Raw genomic sequence first — 22664 nt, 5'->3', positions numbered from 1 at the left:
ATGGCCAAACCTTAACAAGTTCATGTTACTTATCGAGTCCTCACAGAACAGTTACACGTTCCGGTGTTTACTTTGCGAACCCCTAAAGGAAGCTCCTGTCAACATCCAAGACGTCCAGCACAAATTTAAGGACACACATTCAGGTATTTCCCGAAGTTAACACGACAACCGCTAGCTAAGCTAATCATCACAACTCAGTCAGCAGCTAACATGGCGCTAGCTAGCAACATGTTGGCTGCATGCATAACTGTGTTTGCGTGTGAGCGCGCGCGTGTGCGTGAAGGGAATTTAGGCAGGAAGAGGAAGGAAAAATGAGAAGACAGGAAATATTACTCAGAAATATTACCTGTGCATGTTTTTTTTTTTAACAAACTTCTCTACAAAACCAAATTGTTGTGGTTAGTTTAAATAAATAATTTGATATTTGTGTAGATGCCTCCTAGTACAAAAGGGGGCTAATAAATATACTATTAAACACAGACAGACAGATACATAGATACTTTATTTTTACTTTAAAAAATAGCTTTGATGTAGTTAAGCTACTTTCGTCATTTTATTGTAGCTTGGCTTGCTACATTTCTCTGGTGGGTAGCTCCAGTGTAGTGAAGCTTCATTTAATGTAGAATAACTTGTAGCTTAGCTCTATGTTGGTGCCACTGGACACTTGTTTCAGTTGGCATCACAGCATCGGCAGTCAGCATTTTCAAATTCCCTGGAAAACAATAGCAGCCTAGACAGAACATTTTAAATTAGCACCTGGGTTGCTTTTCTGTTGCTGTCACTTAGAATTTTTAATCCGAAGGCTTGCTTCCCCACATGCAAATGTTCCACCAAAATAAGTTCCCCCTTGACACTATTTTCCCGGGGCACAGTCGCTGCATCTTGGGCTTAGCGCTGCCCAAGATTATTCTGACAGGCTTAGAGAAATACAAACAAGTCAGAGCATTTTTTTCCCTTGTAGCAGAATGATCACATGTGGAGTCAGACCTTTCTCCAGCACCGAGCGCTGTGAAGAAAGGTTGGGCCGTGCAAGACTGTGTGGGTGGAAACTCAAGCACGACTGCAGTCCAAGTTGCACACTTGAGTCCCCGTCTCTGATCGTTTGTACTTTTCATTTCATCGTTATGACTTTGATGAGAACTGAGACTAACAGGAGAGGGTCACATGTGCTTATATAGGTATGTGGCTGAAATAGAGAGGTGCAGGTTGTTTATTTTGATTTTGTGAGACGCACAGGTTGTTGAGTTAGCAAGATGCAGGTGTTTTTGTTTGCAAGAGAGTGGTGTGGTCTTATCCCTGAACTTCAGTTACAAAACTTCATTTATGACTTACCATGGGGATATTCTTCTTTTTATTACTGAAAAGGGGCTTCCAAGATGAAGTAGAGATGGACTGAAGATAATAAGTAAGTTATGGCTATGTTAGTGCAAAACAAGTGGGAAAACTGCTGTTTTCTTAGAGGAATCCAGAGTAGTGAGCGTGTTTGTGCTTGCACGTATATAGGACACACATACTTGGACTGTATGGTTTTGAAATCACCACAGCGGCCCTGCTGCACTTGCTCCACTGCTGCTTGGAAACACTGCTGGGCTGCATCTGGTCCTCATCTGGACCTGTGGGCTGTTTGGACTTCCACCAAGGCAAGCTCAACCAGAGCCACTGATAATATGGCAACGCTTATAGCTGACAGCAGCACTCCCCAAGTAGTAGCATATGTCACCGAATGATGCAGATGTTTAAACAATATATTATGCTTATGGAAACAAGATGCATAGGGTGATTTATTGCATGCATTGTGTTGTTTGTGGCTGCACTCATGTACTGATGTGGATTGTTTTAAGTCCAGCCATTTGTTCAACTTGTATCTTGACAAAAAATGGTTGTGTCATATTAAAACTTCAAAACAGTCAAAAAGAGGCTTGAAGGAGAGACAAAATGCTGCAGTGAGAAAAGAGAAAGACTGGCAGGCCAACATATGTAGGTGGGTGACACGAGAAATAGATGAAAGAGATTAGAGGTTTTGGCCTGTGGTCCTGTTATCTGCTTTATGAATTCCTCCTCCCACATTTCCCCTTCTGCCTTTTTCACCTTGCATCACTCAACTCTGCCTGCCTCAGATTCCACAATGCTGCACGACAGGACGCCAAATCACAAAAAGTCCAGAAAGGCGGTATCTATCGCCAGAGTTATTGCAGTTTAGGTGTTATTCGCTGAGGTTTTGAGAAAAACAGGTGATGCATTTTGTTGAAACTGAAATGGAAAAACTAAACTACAGGAGGGAAACTAATTCACTGACTGTACTGGAAGAAAATGGTTTCCATTAAATGGACTGAATGAACAGACTTGTTGCTGTCATGTTTAGTGCTGGACTGTGGTGTCTGCAATTATTACACTCTCTCTATCATGCAAGAACATTCCTCTATTGGTTGAAATCTTGCAGAAAATTGGTACTTTATGCTTTAGTCATTGGACTTTTTTATAATTTCCATTCTAAATACCCATACTGAGTGAGAACGGAGAGCAATTATAAATTCAGCACCATCTGCTTGTAATATGTTCCTGAAAGTTTGCCTGTTTACCTATTTGCCCAGTTTAAACTTGCAACTTCTTGCAACTGTTTTGCCTTTTGTTTTTTTGCAGATTGGAGTTGCTGTAATGGACGACCAGTGCGTGTCCCACAGCAGTCCCCAGCGCAGCGGAGGTCAGGCCGGCACAGAGATCCAGAGGCAGGGACGGCCGAGTGTCATCAGGTGTGGGTGGCTCAGGAAGCAAGGAGGTTTTGTCAAGACTTGGCACAGTCGCTGGTTTGTTCTGCGAGGGGACCAGCTCTACTACTACAAAGATGAGGAGGAGACCAAAGCCCTGGTAAGGCCGCCAACACACCGAAAGACTAATCCTAACTCAATTTGAAATGATGGCATCACATACAACAGATCTCACAGACCGCTGTGCTTCTTCCTGACAAAATTCTTGAGGCAGCAAAACAAACCTGTAGTTTTGTCAAAGAAGTTAGGCAATAACTGGCCTTTTCCCATCATTATGTGAGCTGATTTTGTGCTACAGTCAGCATGAGTGTAGCACACTGAAAGGAGCTGCTTGCCTTGCTTAGAGGTTTTGTGCAGCCTGTTTCCTGCAGCTTTTCATCTAACAGCTCACTGCGGCTGCCCCTTCTTGTTCCATTACTGCCTGCAATGTTTCGAACTGGTCTGCTGTCAAAAAATGCCAGAAATGACTGGTGTCTTGTTTTGTGTTTTTTTTAAAGACTGCAGTAAGTGTCAAGCTAACTGAAAAACACACTGCATTTCCTGTGACTAAATTATAAGAATAGTTAACTCATGTTTCATTCATTAAAGTGCAGTGCAGGAAATGTTTGCTTTGCATTAACAGCAACTTCTTTCCTGGAACGTCACCACAGACACGCACATCATAACACATAACAGACATTTATTTCATTGAAAATCTTTGACATGATCACTTTAAATCCTGCAGAAGCTTACAGAACGGAAGTATTTGTACAATGAATATTGATATTAATCAACAACAATGAATTTAATCTCTTCTGAGCTGATGAAGCCAGCTGTCAATGAACTTGTTAGCTCAGGAAACCTGAACAACATGCAGACGCTGGCTGCAAACAGCTGATGAGATCAGAGGTGAGCACTGCAGGTGTAAATATTTGGGAATTATTGTGGTTCCTATGTGCTGTGCCAGCTGCTGCACCTGCTCTTAGTCAGCTTAATTGATTTGGAACAAGTTGCTCGCTTGTTGGCACACAGAGAAGTAAGAAAGAGTCGCATCTGGTCACACAGCTCGCTGTCCAGTCCGTCCAGCGGTGAATGTGAATAAATATGTTTTAGGAAGAGCTGCAGTAAATTATTGTGTTAATTCTAAAACCATTACTGTATTAACCTCTCTAATATTGAATATTTAAATCCCACATGCCTCGGGGTATGTTCACACATGATACAAATTTTCCTGTGTGAACCATCAGTGAAATATTTCTCTCAGATATCTGGGAGTCACACATATGTTTCTTAAAGTGAAGTTATCTTTTGTGTCTTTAGCCAGAGTCACTCCCTTCTGTAGCATATAGGCTCCATACCGGGGTTATTACCCATCGGCTAGATGTGTCAGAGGGTCTGACACAGTGAGGAAATGAGAAAAAAATATATATTTAGGCTTAATTAGCTGATTATGCATTTACATTGTTGTTGTGCATGTGACACCTCCTCAGATAATGTGGTTTAATACAGGCCAAAGAATTCTGAAGGCAGCAAAACAAACCACTGTCGTTTTTTCAGGCAATAACTGGCCTTTTCCCATCATTCTGTGAGCTGATTTTGTGTAGCACTCGGCATGAGTCTGCAAACAGCAGGGCGCAGTGAAAGGAGCTGGTTACCTCGCTGAGAGTTTGATGTGCACCCTGTCGCCTACAGCTCTTCATCTAACCGCTCACTGTGGCTGCCTCTTCTTGTTGCATTACTCCCTGCTATATTTCAAACTGATCCAAGCCGAAAAATGACTGTTGTCTTATTTTAGACACATTTTTGATGAACAGTGAAGTGCTGATTAATTGACAAACACACAGCAGTTCCTTTGACTACTGATGGTTTGTCAGCTGGATGTTTTTGGTATGAATATGCAACAGTAGGTTTGCATTAGCAGTAACTTTATACAGGTATGTTGCCAGTTCATTAACTGCAAATATATAATTAATGCAATATTTTCATCAGCGGCTATTCTGCTGGCTGGATGTGAAGCTTTTGGGGGGGCTGCCAGTTGACTCTATACCCTGGATTTAATGAGAGCAGAACACAAAGATAAATATTTTAGCTAAAGATAAAGGTGATTTTCTTAAGACAAACATGGTTAAATGCACAAATAAATTTGTGTTTTATACATATTTTGTAAATCCAGATGTATATTCCACGTTATGGACCTTTAAGCTCCAAACTAACAAACAATCCGCAATAAATGTAAATAAAATAAAGCTTGAAGGTTTTATGTTTGTTCAAACCGTTGCCAAAGACCAGAATGCATAGTGGTTACTCATCAAGAGTTCAGCTAATGTCCCATTTTCCTGACTTACTTATTTGAATGTAAAATTACTCTGCTGTACTTTTGCGAAACAAAAGGACCATTTGTCTCTAACCAAAGGTTCAGTTCCTGTAATTATGTTGTTTTGTGCAGTTTTCAATAGTTCCTTCTGGTTTGAAAAATGTTTGCAAATGCTTTGTCCCTCACAGAAACAAATTAGTCCTCAAACATTCAAAGTGCCATCATGTCTCTGAAACAATGGACACCTGGGGTTCACGCAGCAGATGCATCGTGCAGCCAAATGAGATGAGAAGATCCGACTCCGATTCAAATGAGTCAGGTTGTTTTGACTGTTTGACTATAAGTCAAAGTAAACGGTTGTGAGCTTGTTTTCTCTGAAGCCGACACACACACACACACACTCACTCACACACACACACACACACACACAGCGCCGTTCCTGAAAGAAGAGGAGACAATGAGTGATGCAGACAATAAGACCGTCTCTAACGTTACTGTAACCAGGCAGCCTCCCTCACTGAGCATGTGAGGACCGAACAAAGAAGCAGAACCAGACAGACATTTGATTCTCATTACAGAGAAAAATCACAGACATGTGGAAATGCGGACGAGGACGGATAAATAATTAATTCCGCGAGGTTAGATCGATGAGGCACTGCAGGTTTTTAACAAACTGTCTTTGGTGAGGTTGAACCGACAAGAAATTAGAATCTGTTGTCATTGATTTACTTCTGTTTCGGGGCTGCTCAGGGATCAGTTTGCTGGGATTGAGTGTCAAGGAGCCATGGAGGACAACTGAATACAGATTACAAGTGATATTAAAGGAGTAGTTTGACATCTTGGGAAATACGTTTGTACAAGTTCTTGCTGAGAGTTAGATTAGAAGGTCAATACCACTTTCATATTAGTCAGTTATGAAAGTGATACCCAGTCAGTTAAGTATGAAGCTTTAGGCAGGAGGTGCTTCCTAGTTTAGCTTAACATGAAGACTTGAACCGAGGGGAACATAGGGTGATCATATTCTCATATCCTCAAACCGGGACCTTTAAGTCTACCAGAAATTATTTCACATGTATGTGCTTATGCATGCACCATAGGAAGGCAGACCAACAATAATGATGAAGTTATTCATATTCAAAGAAAATCTGGCAAAGCCACACAGAGCGACAAAAGAGCAACATGTGACTCTGGAGCCACAAGTTGCAGAGCCCTGCCTGACTCTGTATGGCTCTGTCCAAAACCCACCAGCACATCAAACAAACAAGATATAACACGTTAATTAATTAGCTTTAGGTGAGCTCATGGGTGGACCTTTTAAAATCTCCAGAGTCATGCAAGCTAGTGGTGGCATGTGTGTCTGTAATAAGCCTGCTTGACTTCCTGTGCACCTACCTAACCACACACAGGCTGATCGTTGGAGGGGATGGGATTTTTCTGGTTAGGTACTTTAAAAATCTAGCAAATTCTTGCTGGTTTCTCCAACTTTACCAACCCTGTCTTTAATTAGCAGTTCCCATACTCACCCAATGGTAACTACTCGGTTATTTATTGTGAAGTTTATCCTTCTGTGTTTCAAGAAGACAGCTGTTAAGCTTTGTTCTTTGTTTGCACAAAAAATACACAAAGGACCACAACCTTTTTTTTTTTTTTTTTTTTTTATAAATGTCTATTCCGCCCAAACAATATCCTCTTTTTCCAAGGGAAACTTGAACATTTGAGCACAATTGAAATCTTCATTCTGCTCCTCTACCCACACTCCTTTGTCTGGCTGATTTCCCAGCAGGCTCGGCTCAGCCAAACCCAAGCCACATCAGCAGCAGAAGTCTCTGAAGGTTAAAACTCCAGACCTGAAGGTGGGCCACCGGCCAGACACAGGGAGAGGAGATATTCTTCGCTGCTATTTCAGGGAAGCTCTGCTTCTTAAGCATGAGTGTGGTCTAATATTAGGAGCACCAACAGTTTCAGTTCAGGGTGCTGTGAATATCCTGAGGGAATGATGCAACTTCCGTGGAGCAGTTCTTCACAATAATTTACAAAAAATGACAAGACACAATTTGTTTCCCTTTGAAATATACTTGCCATCTATATTTATCCTCCTGTTATTCATTAATGTCCTAACAACTTCTTTCCTACTTCTGAAACAAAGCCAACATCAATTTCAAATACCTAAAACTGCTACTTTTTGCAGAGAAATTTCAATAAAACTAGGTCAGGCTCAGAGCAGCGTGTTCAAACTCTTTAAATCTCTGTGACCTCCAAAGCGGAGCAGCGTGGAATAGCACAAAAACAACATCCTAACATGACACAGTACCCAACAGAATACAAGATAACTAGTCTAAAGTTTTCAATGTCCTGAAAGGAAGAACACAAGTAGGGCAAAGAGGAGACAGAAGTTCTACTTAGTGTCTAAAACTGATGTCAAGATCAGGGCGAACGCACACAAACGCACCAAGATGCGCGCATATTTGAACATGCAGTTGAATCTCCCCGTCCTGAGCCATGAACCACAGAACACTGAGGTGTGAAGCCATATTTAGAGCAGCTATTAATTAATTCTCTGACGTGTTCTGAAGTCTCCATTTGTTAACTGTCACATTTGCCTAATTGCTGCCTCCTCGGTGGGAGCAGGAACATCTGGTCCTCTCTGTTGCCAATGGAAACACAGACGCCAACAAAACATGGACTGATTAGACATGAACAGTCACATAGGCAGCGTCGCAAAACTTACCCTATTAACTACTTAGCGCACTGCATTTATTTATGTGATTGTGTTCATGCGAATAATGACTGTTGTCAAAGAGGCAAAGTCAAGTCGTTTCACGTTATTATAGCACCACAAACTTTTTCTCTTCATCCCACAGAGGAGGTTTGGGTGGAGGGTTAGGCGCACATGTCTAACTCTGATACTGAGGCCACTGTTCTCATCCAATTTCCTACCAGCGATTAACCTTAGCTCCCTTTAATCCTGACCACAGTCTTTCCCTAACCAAGTAGTTTTAGCTGCATAAACAAAATCAATACTTAAACCTGCAATAACAAACTTTTTCAGCATGTCCTCATACCTACACAGCAGAAGAGGTTGATCGCCAGTGACTCCCAAAACAACATACAGTGTATGATTATATCTGCAGAGTAGCACAGACAGATGCACCAGCCCTTTAGTATGTTAGTATGTCAAGGGGCATAAGTCAAGTGACGTTAAACACTTGGTGAACATTGTGAAACAGCAGTAGTTTGGTTAGGATTAGGCGCACTAAACTACCTGCTTAGGTTTAGGAAAAGATTGTGGTTTGGGTTAAAATAAGTATGTTATGTGATGGAAGTGACATGACAGGGGTCACGTATGTAACGTAAGTAAAACTTTAAATAAGTCAACAGTGAATTTTGGTCTCATGCGGACTCAAACTCCAGTGTTTTTGGTGGGATTTTTGTGTTTGTTTGACCCATCTTTCCCCTCCAACCATCCACTTATGTGGACTTTCTCACTCTTTATACGTCACCTGACTTCCTCCTTTGCTCTTGTCAGAATTACTATGGCAACTAGAGGTAGCCTAACAACCTAACAATAAATGTATACATGGGTTGTCATAATTTCCTTGTACAGTAAAGCCATATACATTTGGCGAGGACAGACCTCTATGGAGTTGAAAAGTTTTTTAAAAGTTTAACAGAACACTCACATACATTGATCAGCTTTCAAGTTAATTCATCCAGCTTCTTAACACACAGCTGCACATTTACATTTCCAGAAACATTAGATTTCATCTGGAGTTGTGTGGTAAACATTAACCCAGTCTCCCTTCACCTCTGTTTTTGGTCCCCACCTATTCCCAAGGGAAGCAGGTTGCTAACTGTGTCTGCTTGAGCTGAATCGGGTGATAATTCTCTGTGAGTTTGTTAATACTAGTGGCACCTCTAATCTAGTATGGTCCTTTATTATTTTAAAAGAAGATTATAGCCACTTTAACCTGAATTGCAGATCAGAAAATGCTCATGTGAACTGTTGGACAGTGGCGCTAGATTACAAGATTGCAAGTTATAATGGTTATAATGGGGAGTTCAGTGAATACTGTATAGACATAGACCGGTTTATTTATTATTGCAGTTGTTTATCATGTTGTTGTGTCCACCTTTTGTGTGTTTGTATGTGGAATACACATACAAAGTAAACGCACAGCACTGAACCAGTCCTAAGAAAATAAAGGTAACAATGCCAGCACTTAATGTTTGTAGAGAACATTATTAGGAAGAGTCCATCATGACTGTCAGTACGGGGGACCATGTTGTGTCCTATGCAGTCGGGCCAAACCTCTCTGAGCAACGTGTGGAATCTGAAGAATGGGAGTCAGATGGAGGTGAAGGGTCACTGAAAAGCATGCGTAGGGTACGGCACGTGTGGGCTTAGCGACAACATGCCATCTGCCTGCCCTTACTCGTCCATGGAGATGTATGCACGCACAAGCATGCATGTACCCGCTCGCATTCTCACACACACTCACACTCAGATTTCATCTGGCTGAGCCGTAAACAAAGACAGTATTCATTCAGTGGATGAAATGGTATGATTATTGTAATTTAAACCACTTAGCATTGGATCTGTATTTCAGTGAAGTAAATGAGGTAACATTATGAATGAATGAGGGAATTGTGAATGAATACATTGAACTAATTTTATTTTATTATGATGTACTAAGAAATGAGAGACATATTAAAATTTAATCAGGATATTACAATTCCAGCCACAACAAGCCTTACAAGGTAGTTTATTAATATTCATACCCCAGGGGGCCGCGTCTGAACTCAGACAAAATGATCAGAAGAAAAGTAGTTGGCTTTAATAAGAAACTGCATTAAATCAATAATGCAACAGTGCAATAATGCACTGAAAATTCTTTGTTTTCCCCGCTTGAGCTGGAAAACGTTTGACCTTGGCATTTAACAGGAGTAAATAAAATGCCACTGCAGTTCTGTAATTATTCATACTGACACAAGACTGTCATCTCAAAACATTAACAATGTACCATTTGTCTGACCTTCACTGCTACAGTGAGTCTGCAGTCAGTTTTGACATCGACAAACATAGATGACGGCTGCACTTGTGATTTTTACAGCTCCATCCAATCATAGCAGAATGGGAAACACTTTATTTGAAAGGGTGTGCACGAGGCTTAATTTGTGTCGGAGACCGCAGACCGTTATAAGTGTGTCTTTATAAATATAAATTGTACATTTTGTCATGAAGATGTCATGTGTTATTACACTGTCAAATGCGTTGTAATGTTGTCATTACAAGGGTGTTAATGTCAGGTTGTCATAACAACCACATCTTTGTCTTTGTTAATATCAAGTTGTCATAACAAAGACATCATTAGCTTGATTTAGGTCAAGTTGTCATAAAAAAGACATCTCAAACAATGTCAATTTTGCATTAAAATGGCACAATTGACCAAGTGACTCTTAACAATAAATGTCATAAACATTCATAAAGACATTTTATGGTTATGACAGTGTAATGCACACACTCAAATTAAGTATTACAGCAGAATGTACACTTGTATGTATATTTATGAGGCGTGAAGGCTCGAGAGAGTCATATCACATCCAGCTGTGATCTGACTTGCATTGTTTTTGAATGTCAGAGGAATGTGGACATTATGCAAACACCCACAGTTGTATACGTCATTAAATGCCTGCCTGACATCATCCTCGACTTACAGATCCAAACACAGACTTTTTGTGGGTGCATGTGTGACATACTAAAAGCCAATTGCTGCACCTCCTTTCATTCTTGACGTCATTACTTTGGTTTACATTTAAGCACAGATGTTTTCTTCAGCAGACTCGATGCATTAGCGCATGAAAAAAAACATGAATCATTAATGAAGGACAGTTCTGGATCGGTATTCCTAGTGTGCACTCTAAATACAGAGACACGGTACCCTCTGACTTCTGTATGGTGACTGCATGTCTAATAAGCTCCATATTGATGGATGGAAAAGTCAATTAACTCTCACTGGACTTGCAACAAGTTCTTGCAAGTTCTGTTTTCTGAGCATTTTCTCTGTCTCCAGTCCCTCAGGTGGCAGGTGGTAACAGGGTACTACTGTGAATTTTAGGTATGTGCAGGTGCAGATTTATTTGCACAACTATGGGAGCATATTTCCTCACAAGAGGTGAGCGTGCAGCTGGTGCAGGATGGAGGCTGTATGTAGTGTTGCATCACATCAAAATTCTTCACACACAACAGGAGTTTCAGTCGGTTTCCCCGGGCAAAAGACCTTGTCTGACTTAAAATACTTTGCAGTGGTTTCATGTATTAGCTTCTGTATTGTCCCACAGAAAAGAATCATAAGTCTTGGGTAATGCCTGTTTGCTAATTTAACTTGGCTGTAATCAGTGTAATCACAACAACAGATCACACAACTACTTGTATGTGAATTTTTGTGCATCATTTTTAGCCACATCAGGCAGCTGTTTGAAGTATGCTACCTGTTCAGCATCAAGCAGCAGACAAACAAAGTTAGCGACTAGCCCAGACCAGTGCTGCCCCCCTATCAAAAAAGACACTTGACCGCCGGCCCCCATCAAAAGATACTTGCCACTGGGCGTAACAGCTTTGCTGTTGAAAACTGACAGATGAATGTTGCTCTGTCTGTGTAAAAAGCCGACTGTTTGCTAACAATTTAGCTATATTGACTTACCATATGACATACCATCACTTTTAGTGATTGCCAATACATTGCCCCCTCCAACTCATCAGATAGCTCGTCAGTGACCCTACGCTTCAAACTCTGACGCTATACGTACCTCTTTAGTTTCCTATAGTGCTGGACGTACAGATTTAAATTTAAGGAGCACCTCTTTTTGGCACAAGTAACTAACCTCTAGTGATACTGATAAATGTTCTTTTAGCTGAATTTGCAAGTCTTCTAATCCATATCAAGCTGGTGGCTTCCCAGGTTATAAATGAGCAGCTGCAAATGTGCACCAGCTAACAGAGACATTTTAAAAGGTCCAAACAAGGTTCTTCTTATTTTCTGTTGGATTTCACTGCTCAGTCCGTCTCCAGTCAGTGACAGAGGTGACCTGTCAGACAAGTATGTGCATCAGCAGTATCAGTTCATGGCATATAATCCACTCCGGTGTGTCCTCTGAGATGCCCTGGAGGGAGGCCTGACAGCAGAATCAGGTGTCGGAAATACACAAAAGATGTCTGCTGTCTCGTGGCTTAATCTATTTCTGTTAATTCGGCCCTGATTGCAAATGTTCATTTTGGACTGATGTGAGATTTTGATCACAGGTTTTTAAACCCCAGATGAGCATCAACATGACAACCGGTAAATAAGTCAGACCACTTTTTTAATGCGAAAAAATAGGAAAACAAGAGTGGAAAAATTAGAAATGATTCTCTTTGTCTTTGGCTGTTTATGGAAGTCAGCCACTGATGGAAAAACCTGCCATATAATTTAAATAATCTCATCACATAAGTACTGCTTTTAAGGTTTGACAGTAAATCCTACAAATGAGATTCTATATCTTATTAATATAGAGTTAGAGATGATACAATGGCAAAAGTGATTTCTTTTTAAATAGGATTAAAAAAATACATGCAACCCAGGATTCTCGTATTGCATCACTTAATAAATAAATTTGTGGTGAACTTATTTTCTGCGGTAGGCCAGTGATGTCTTCACCAGATCTCTGTCTATGAAACAAAAATGGCTTCAGTTCTGTTTTGTGAAGTCTGTGGTGATGAAAGTGACCTATAAATCAAGATTTGGTGTTAACCTTCATACCATGTCTCAGTAAGATATTCCACATCAGAGAACTTGTTGGGTAACAAGAAGGAAATACACTGTTCGACTGTTTATCACACTGATGCAAAAGTACTGGATTATAAAGCTCCTATTTTTATATGAAATCTTTTTGATATCTCTGTTGCAAAGGGATTACATGTCCACTGCAATGGCAGGTCTGTAATATCACTAATGACGTATTGCAATATTTGTGCAGCAATTACATTTACATTCACTATTTAAGCGTTTTTTTTAACCCCACTGAGACCAACCAGATTATTTTTACATGGTTGCAGACATGCACTGTATTTAGTCCTCTGCAGGTTTGTTTATGTCGTCTTGTGTAGGTCTGTGCAGCCTCCCGTGGTGCTCTCACTGTATATTGTTGATATAACAACACAGATATTACACAGTGTACAAAATTACTACAGTAGCTTTCTGGGATTTTGTTGCATCCATGTTTTGTTTTTTTGTTTTTTTTGTTTTTTAATTTTGTGCCTTAAACAGTTTTTATTAAAACTATAAATCTCACTACTTTGCAAAATGGTCAAACAAAAAAAAGATATGTTCTGTCATCTATGGACAGATATTCACCGTGGTCACTGGTTCACTACCTGTAGGTATTAATGCTCCCAACTGACTCACTCTCTCACTCACTCTAACTCCTTTTTTTGTTTAATTTGCTCAAAATCTTACTGTTGTAGGCAGACAGTCATAAATTTCATGCTTTTTATTCACATACTCATCTGTGTTTCTGGGTTCCTGGTATCCACATGATTATGTCAGGGGTGTAAACATTTAAAGCTTATATTTTTAATGTTATTTACTGTATTATTTCCTTATTTTAAGCTCAAAACAATTTTTATGTGGTGATGGGATTAGTATACAGGGTGCAAACTCCATTCATATAACCTATAAACCTTGTTTTAATCTGTGTCATTTACTTCCTTTTGGTATAGCCAAACTAAATGTCATCATATCATCACTGTAGAAGATATGCCGTATATCAAGGCTTTATAGGCAACATTTTTTCTTGATTGTCAGTTATCTTCAAGTCGCAGGGATGTTTAGCATCTGAGACTCCAGGCAGTCTGTTTTTTAAATGTCTTCCTGTACTCATCTGTTCCGCTCTCTCTCTGGCTTAATAAAACAAAGGTGTGACGGTCAAGTTGAATTTGTGGTCCACTTTATTCAGTGTGGACTCATTTTAAACATATCCTTATTTATTTATCAGTGCATGCTTGGATATTGGATACATGCTTGGTACTGTAACTAATCACACAAACAGCAACACAACTACGATGCAAGAATAGTAAATGAACAGCCGTATGGTTTCTCTCTGTGCAGCTGTGCTCTAGTTTTAAAGGTGGGACTTTGCTGTAACAGTCCAGCTGAACTACTGTAGCTGCAACTAGTTTCACTGGAAAATAGTTGATGTGCGGTGAGTATACCTCCCGCCTGTCCTGTAGTTGGTTATTTGTATACTTTGCAAGCCAAAGTAGTGATGCCTCCTGCAGCTGTGCTCTGGTTTTATAGGTGTGGATATACTGGAGCTCAGAGTTCAGCTGAATAAGCAACAAACACAGGAAATATGTCAAACTCATATCTTGAGTTCAGAGCATGTAGATACAGTATGTGTCCATAATATACTGTACCAAATTGTATTAGCTGTGCAAAGGATTCGCAGTATTTTTCAATAAAAAATGTGTTATTATGTTGGTTACACATTACCTCAATTTGAAAAAAATGAGGACACACCAATCTATCAGGGCCAATGCTGGCCATTTGGGTGCCCTAAGTGTAATTGCTTTGTGGTGCCTCTCTAGTCATAAATCTGTAATAAAAGTTGTGTTTTGGTCAGGAGCCTATTCCAGTTTTGAAAGTTTAGAGTGTATAAGGGCTTAGAACATTAGGATGGAAGTATATGATGGCCATTAATACTCAATTATGTGTTGTAGGTTGTTGCAGCAGTTTTTTGGGTTGATACTATTTATCACACAGATTTTTTTTTTTTTTTACCTCTGGCAAACTAATAAAATGGTCAAAAAGCCCAGACACCAAATCCTTGACGAAACCCGTAGAAGAATTCATGCTGTGATTTGAAATAAGGCTGAATAAAGACATTGAGAGACATTCTGCACTGCAGAGGAAGAACCTTTACAATAATACTTCATGAACAGTATGAACACATCCGTGTATATGAAAAGGAACTATTGTTGATGTACTACATCCATGCCAAGGGACATCAAAATATGATCGTGAGTACATGTGTCTCACAAGGTCAAAAATCATCTGAATTTTTCTCAAAAGATTTGAAAAAAGTTGTTGAAACTTCAAGTTCTTAACAATCTCGAACCGTTAAATTCAGCCTCTTAAAGTTTTACGTTTTGACAGAGGACTTTGTGCCCTCTATCCTTTTATTTTTATAAGATTTCAAAGTAATTGCTTTGACATTTTATATCCTCTTTCCTTACGTTTAATGATTTGAGAAATCCTGCTTAGGGCAGAAGATATTTTATGAAACATTACTTTATATATTAGAGTTCTTCTTGGATGAAGATAAAAGGTCTCTGCGTCAGGCAGCAGCGGCAGCAGTGACAGGTATTCCTGTAAGAAAATGACAGGACTGTGTGTTTTCCAGCTGCGTGCACATAAATCACTGTAGGCTTTTGTGCTTATTTGTCTTAGGGATCTTGTAGTTTGTGATGGATTTGCTAAATGTGTCAAAGAAGCATGCATCAGACCATTCTTGCTCTTGTTGTCTGCTTCTCTAGCTCTCTGTCCCAGATCTTGCAGCATATTACACAGTAATTTGCAAAGAGGTTCAGTGTTTTGTTTGTATTTAGAGTGATTTTCATAAAGTCTGCTTGCATGCAGCTCATCATATCAGGTAATGTAGCTCCAGACAGGGTTGAATTTTCCCTTTCGTCTTTGGCAATCATTTCACATACCCTGTTTAATGATTATTGCCTTGTTTTGTCATTTTCCCAACTTTTAATTTCAGTCTTTTCAGTATCATCTTGTAATTAATCCGCCAAGTAAATAAAAATTAATGGAGAAGTCCTCTATTTTTTCCACCCCATTGAATTTGACTGGCATATTAATATTTTAGTAAGTGTTATACAGTCGCAGCTGTGGATTTACTGAGTGTTTTACGGTGGCTTTTGAACAAGGCTCAGCCGTTTGGAGCTGAAGACCAGAACTACCTGTTTTATAACTGTGAAATAATGATGACATTTATTGGATTGATGGACTCAGTGGAGCGATCGGAGCAGAACAGCCGTCAGTAGCTCTTTGCCACTTGAATAGACAGGTCATATAGCAGGCACACCAGCAAAAATAGACACTCAGATGCTGAAAAGAAAAGATTACAGTTGCTATAGTCCACACAGGCAAAAAGTATACGTACCGTCTCCACGTCTCCCACTGAGTTTGACTTCCTGCGTCTGAGAGGTCACCGACGCTGCAGAACAGTAATTATTGGATAAAAGGACGACTGATCAACCAGCCAAGCTTTAACGAGCACTTAAATGACCTGTTACACCAATAACTTCTGCTTAATTGACTTCAGTGTGAGCATTTATTTCTTTTTCAATCTGAAATCAATTTCTAACCCATAATATACTACCCTGCATTTTATTATCTTGCCACATGTCCTGTTTTCTGCACCCATTCATCAAACTAGGTCATTATTTAACAACCTAAGGTTATCTCTTAACTTAAACTTCACACTTGATTGATGTTTTACCAACACTGAATAAATTTTGCTCCTGCCAAAGACACTGTCTCCAGGAAAACTCCCAGTGTTTTTTCTTATTCTTATTCTTAAGGCCAGTAGTGATGAATCCTCAGAGAATTATCACCCAACTCTGCAGTAAACTTTAGCTCTCTAGAGCTTTGTGGCTGGTGGAGTGCTTATCGCTCACACATATTATGTTTTCTGTAAAAATAAGCAGCTAGAGACGGACTTGCTATGAACACTGACTGGCGTTTACAGTAGTCAGTAGCACAGAATGTGAGTTAATGTGTGCATGCTAACAGCAGCTAACAGTTAGGGTTAGCTACTTTAGCAACAAATAAGCTAAAGCTGTCTGCCCATCAGGAAACCTCTGTAATTATACAGCCAAGAGTTGAAGCTGAGCTAGTCTGATCCACCGTATACACACTGCTGGTAAAAGTCCGCCACTGGTCTCTTGTTTCAGGATGCATCATGGTGTTCGCTATCTACGTTCAGCAAATTAGTGCCCGGGACACTAATGGTACGAATGTAAACAAGCTAACAGCTGTTACCTTTTCTTTAATGCCGGAGCTCACCTCCCAACATGCAAATGTTCTACCAAAACAAGCTCCCCCTTTGCGGCAACACCGTCGCTGTGTTCGGGGCTTAGCTCCGCCCAAGACGTTTGCGACTGGTTTAAAGAAATGCAAACAAGGCATGTGGGGCCAGACCTTTCTCCAGTGCTGAGCACAGCGGTAAGAGGTCTGGCTATGCGAGACTAAAGCTGTGTAGCCATCAGAGAGGAAACCAGAAAGTATTTTCTCCATAATATACGGTCCAGTGTCATCCAAATCAGTGAATGAGTTATAAAATTGTGTTTTTGTACAAGTAATTACTCAGTGCTTTTGTACAGTGAGTCCAGCCACAGAAACACTCCACTCCAGCTATAGATATATATAGATACAGTATGCCTATGTCTATGACTTTGGTGGTGCCATAAGAGTGTTTCATTGGATGCAAATTTAGTATATATATAAATGTTAGAATTATATATTTTATTGTAATTCATTCCGTGTATCCTGCTCAGAGTCTCAGCCCACAGCTCTTGTGCCAACAGCCCCAGGGTGTCTCTGTTTCCTCTTGTGTCGTGCACAGACAGTCAGTTACGTGTGGTGAGTCGGGCAGAGGACTGCACTCGCCACAGGAGTTGGAAGTCTCACTCTTTCTCCATGGATCTCTATTAGGGTGTTCCTATAGCAAATAAATTGTAAATACGTACATAGTTTGTTTGAGCCTGTAAATAGGCCTGTTTAAAGAGTTAGTGTCTATCTACCTTTCAGCGTTATATGGGCGATCTCTCCTTTGTTGCAACCAGCAGAACCACTGAGCTTTTTGCAAGTGATGTCATCAATACACAAATGAGCCCATGGCTTATCTGGCAACTTTTAGTGACTTTTGGAGCTGGTGCTAGCTGCTTTCATTGGAAAGGACTTGGCAACACTGGTCATAAACACAGCTTCAATGTTGCGGCCATTCTGATGGGATATGCTAACTTTCCAAATGAACTTGAGTTTTATAGAAGTCATCACAAATGTGTGTTGCAGTTGAAGGTGAACACAGGAAGTGGCCTGATAGGTCAGCTTTGGTGGCCCATCTAACTGTTTAGGGATTGACTCGTGCCAGCTGACCAAACCAGCTGCTCATTCCCATGAGACTTAAAGCACAGTTGTATTAAATCATTAAAACAACATGTAGACATTAACAAAGGATAGCCTTTCATATGCCACGGCGTAGGAGCTGCTCCCACAGTGTCTTCCTGTCCTGAAAGCCTGATCTAAGGCCAAGGCTGCAGGGAACAATGAGGCACACTATTAGACATTTACCCTATAACTGTCAATAAACTCCAAACAAACCTGAACCTTCCCAGAGGTAAATGTTTGTTTTATGACCAAAAAGAAGGTCACATGTGGATTTAATAGCTGCAGTGTGTGTGTGTGTGTGTGTGTGTGTGTGTGTGTGTGTGTGTGTGTGTGTGTGTGTGTGTGTGTGTGTGTGTGTGCGCAGCCTGGTCAGGCAAGCTTGTGTGTAGATGCCATTAAATGAACGGAGCTGGAGTCCCCGTCAGTATTCTGGTATTTGCTTGCAGTCTTAGAAAGTTTGATTTCATTTGGAGCATACTGTTGGACAGAAACAGCCCCCCTGGCAGGCTGAGCTGCTGCTGCTTACAAGCCTGAGCCTCCTGCTGTCGCTTCTCTCAAACAGATTTCTCTGAGACTTTTCCTGTCCCATATGTGTGTGTGTAGCTTTTTGGTTGAGAACAAAAGATAATTGGGTTTGTGTCATTCCAAATAATGACCTCATCCTAGTTAACGACAATATAAAAATGCAGCAAACAGCCCAAAATAGGTTGAGCTTTTTTGCCCTGGGTTGGGCCGGGCTACCGTACGTTTTGCAGGGTAAATATTACTATGTCTGTGGTTGGGCTTGTCTGCAGTAAACAACAGCCCACCAGGGAGGATGTCAGTATGGAAAGTGTGGCTTTCGATGTCGAAAAAGAGAACAGGAATATCAGTGGCGTTGTGGTTTTACAGTACGGAGGGATTACACGGATCCTTTTCTTCTTTTTTAAGAATGTACAGTCCAAAAGGCACATATTTATGAAGTCTATAGCGCCCACACACCATTCATTTAAGTCATCTCCTGTTTCCCTGGAATCAGTACAATGTGCATCACAAAAAGATCTGTGTTCACTGAAAAAAAAACTTCTCAAAGAAGCTTTTAATCCCAAGATACTGAAGCTGTGCAGATTCTCTCGCTGACAGCCACATCAAACGAGCTCCCTCTCTGTCCCCATCTTTATAACCCTCTTTAAAGCACTTCAGCTGGGGCCTCAGGTAGGGTTTCCACTTCCTGGTTGTCACAGTTATGGCTCATTAAACAGCTCTCTCGCTCAGCAGGAAGGAAACCGACTCCCCTCAGATCCCGCTAATGTGCGCGGGTCCCTAATGCTGATACTGTCACCGACGCACATCTTGTGTGCGTTAACACTGACCCAGATAAAGGGCACTCTAATGACTGTCAGATGCTGCGCTGTGGCCCTGATGTCCGAGCTGTTAATCAAGTGAAAAGTCGCTGTTTGAGTGGGATCAACTCGCGGCTGTTTTTTGTAGGCCTAATCCCTTTTTATAGTCACCTTAATTAGGAGAAAACTAAGTGAAGTAAGTTTCTCATTTTGATAGGATTAACACTTGCAAGTAAGTTACTCAGTGAAGATGCCAAACAGTCCTTTTTTACAGGGTAAACAAAGGTGTTACCTATGATACTTCCATTAAATTCAAGTCAAACAGGGTCAGCGTGCTGCTGTTGTGTGTGTTGGCTCACTTGAAAGGCTCTGCTCCACTAATTGGAATCATAAATAGTATAACTGCTAACACCTGTGTTTAATCTATTTCATATCAGTATGACTGCTGTGAAAAAGGCCTATTGCTGAGCATGTAGTGTATAAATCAGTGAGTTTTTGGTATTTTTGCATAAAGGACAAGTGCACAAGATTTTATTGCATCTAGCGGTGAGCATGCAGTTTGCAGAACACCTCATCTCACCCTCCCCTTCCAAACATGTAGGAAAACAAAAAGGCAAAAGGCCATATCTGGAGTCAGTGGTTGGTTTGAGCTGCTGTAGAAACATGGCTGTGCAACATGGCGGCCTCCTCTGTAGATATAAACATCTCATTCTAAGGAAACAAAAACACAACACTTCTTATTTTCAGGTGATTATACTCTCATGAAAACATAGTCATGAATATTATATTCCATTTCATTTCCATTATGTGAGTCATGGAGGTCCATGTTGTTGAAATATACAACACCCTTCCTCATAAAACATTTGCAAAACTCATTTTTCCTAAAGGTATGAAACCAACATTACGAGCTTGTCCTCTCCTACGCTGTCCTTTTTTGGCGGATTAGTGTATTTCTTGACATATTAGCACCTCCTGTTGATCAGTGGACACCCATGAAACCATCGGCTGGACAGCGTATTGCGTCACCTTTGTCCCCGTGTGTCCACGTGAGAACGCAGAGAATTGACAAAATGGTGAGCCGCATATAAAAACACGGCTCTATATCTCTTATAGCTGCTGATTAATTGTCATTAGTTGTTCCTTCAAGAAGCACCAATATCACAAAGTAAAAATACTTTAAATCTATCACAGCTTTCTTAATTTCAGTTAAATAAATGTACAGGACTTTTATCAGCAAAAATTGCTTAAAATGTCATAAGTAAAACTAATAATTAGGGCTGTAGGCCCCTATCAGTGTTATGTATAAGCACCTCAACTGTATACTTAAGTACGGTATATTTAAGTGCATTTGCTTTTTTGACCCACAAAGTCTTAAAAGCACCTGCAGACACACACTGTGACCCGTCTGAGTCCAACTGTATTAGAAGCAAATATGATATAATATCCTGTGTTATCACTGATAATAATATCTCTGGTCCAATCAGTGTGGGTGTCACTGTCTCATGATGTTTTGTGAAGACCTGACATGTAGATCTGCCCCACAGTGTTTCTAACAGAGCACGTCTCCACAGTCCTGTTGTTCGGAGGTTGACTCTGGAAAAAGCTGATGCTGATGCTCTTCCTGCTATTTAAAGCAGAGGGTCTCTGGCCTTTAGCGTCACTCAGATGATGTATCATTGTGGACAGAGCTGAGCCACAGAGATAGTGATCGTCCATAACGCTGCCGCTTTGCCACATTTCATAACGTCTCAGCTCCATCATCCTCGGGTCTTCCCCTCTGGACCTACGTATACGACACCTGCTCAGCCAGATGAGATGCTGGTACACATGACAGTGCAAAAATCATTTAAAGCAAATGTGGACTGTGTGGTCTCAAATGAGGCAATTTTGACATAATCCGGTAAAAATTAAACATTAAAAGTGTCCTAAGTACAGTTTGGGATATTGCTTCTGACAGGACTGTTCTTTACCCCACAGGGAACCATTTTCTTACCTGGAAATAAAGTTACAGAACATCCGACCAGCGGCGATGACGGGGGAAAATTTCTCTTCGAGGTCATTCCAGGTAAGAAAAGATGAAAACCATTTAATCACTTTTTATCTGCACTGAGGGCAAAATGACGATAGCAATGTTGAGTGGAGCACGAGCGGGATCAGAACCATAAGGTTTGGATCACTCTTGTCTGCAGCAAATCATCTGGAGAAGAATTCTGCCATTTCCTGGTGATTTCTACAGGATGTTAACCATTCGTTTGCCAGCTCTTTTCTGGGACTGCACATATGAAGAGTTCTGCTCTGGTTTTTACACCAAATTATGAACTTTAATAGAAGAGAGATGAGACGTGCAATAAAGGTTTGGTTTCAACCGAACCAATAAAGGTTTGACTGCGCATCATTAAACAAAATGGATTATGTATCAGGCTGTTGATGCACAATGTGCTCAGGAGGACCTACAAAACTCAGTGGGAAGAGAAAATGTCAAAGGGAAATGTCACTGGAAAGAGAGTAGAGAAGGAAGCCGAAGTTCTTCCTTTCATACTTTCCAGTTCAGCAGGAACCTTTTCTCTTGCCGCAGATTATGAACTATTTTGCTCAATGAAGAGACGATGGCTTTGTTTACATGCACACTACTTTTCCACTATTATTCCCAATATGACACAGGTCAGTTAAACAGCCGTTCTGTTTGGGTATTCCTAATAATGCCGTTTTCCAAATGCATTTTCTGGTTAAGACAAGTGAGATTATGCCGATATTATTCAGGTTTTACTGGACATGTATATAGCCATTTGCTTTCTTGCTGAGAGTCAGATTATCTGCTCTAAATGAAACTTTAGCAAGCATATGATTAGCTAAGCTTTAAGACTGGAAGCAGGGGGAATACCTAGCCTGGCATTGTATAAAGCTAAAGAAAAAACTGCCTAACTAACAGGTTTAACCAAAATGTCAAACTGTCAAGTTTTGGTTTTACAGGTGTATAACCTCTGTATAACCCCTGTTTCTAGTTTGTATGTCATGCTAAGCTAACTAGCTGCTGGCTCTAGCCTGATATTTAACACAAATTCTGAACTTG

General features: G+C 40.5%; 1 protein-coding gene across 2 annotated transcripts in view; it reads left to right on the top strand.

Annotated features, from left to right (window-relative positions):
* arhgap24 (Rho GTPase activating protein 24) overlaps nucleotides 1-22664 on the top strand; it is a 103319-nt gene that overhangs the window by 13828 nt on the left and 66827 nt on the right. The window contains exons 1-3 of one of the 2 annotated variants that reach the window (XM_084745322.1): nucleotides 4-143; nucleotides 2641-2865; nucleotides 21572-21659. In XM_084745322.1, coding sequence (XP_084601448.1) covers nucleotides 2656-2865; nucleotides 21572-21659 — 298 coding nt within the window. In that variant the 5' untranslated portion in view covers nucleotides 4-143; nucleotides 2641-2655. Of the gene's footprint in view, nucleotides 1-3; nucleotides 144-2640; nucleotides 2866-21571; nucleotides 21660-22664 lie in introns of those variants that run through there. The other variant, XM_084745321.1, reaches the window with a different exon arrangement.

The sequence above is a fragment of the Lutjanus erythropterus genome, chromosome 20, assembly GCF_056507025.1.
Source record: "Lutjanus erythropterus isolate fLutEry1 chromosome 20, fLutEry1.hap2, whole genome shotgun sequence".
Classification (NCBI taxonomy): Eukaryota; Metazoa; Chordata; class Actinopteri; order Lutjaniformes; family Lutjanidae; genus Lutjanus; species Lutjanus erythropterus.
The sequence above is the reverse complement of the archived record's forward strand: the minus strand, read 5'-3'. Positions and strand labels throughout refer to the sequence as shown.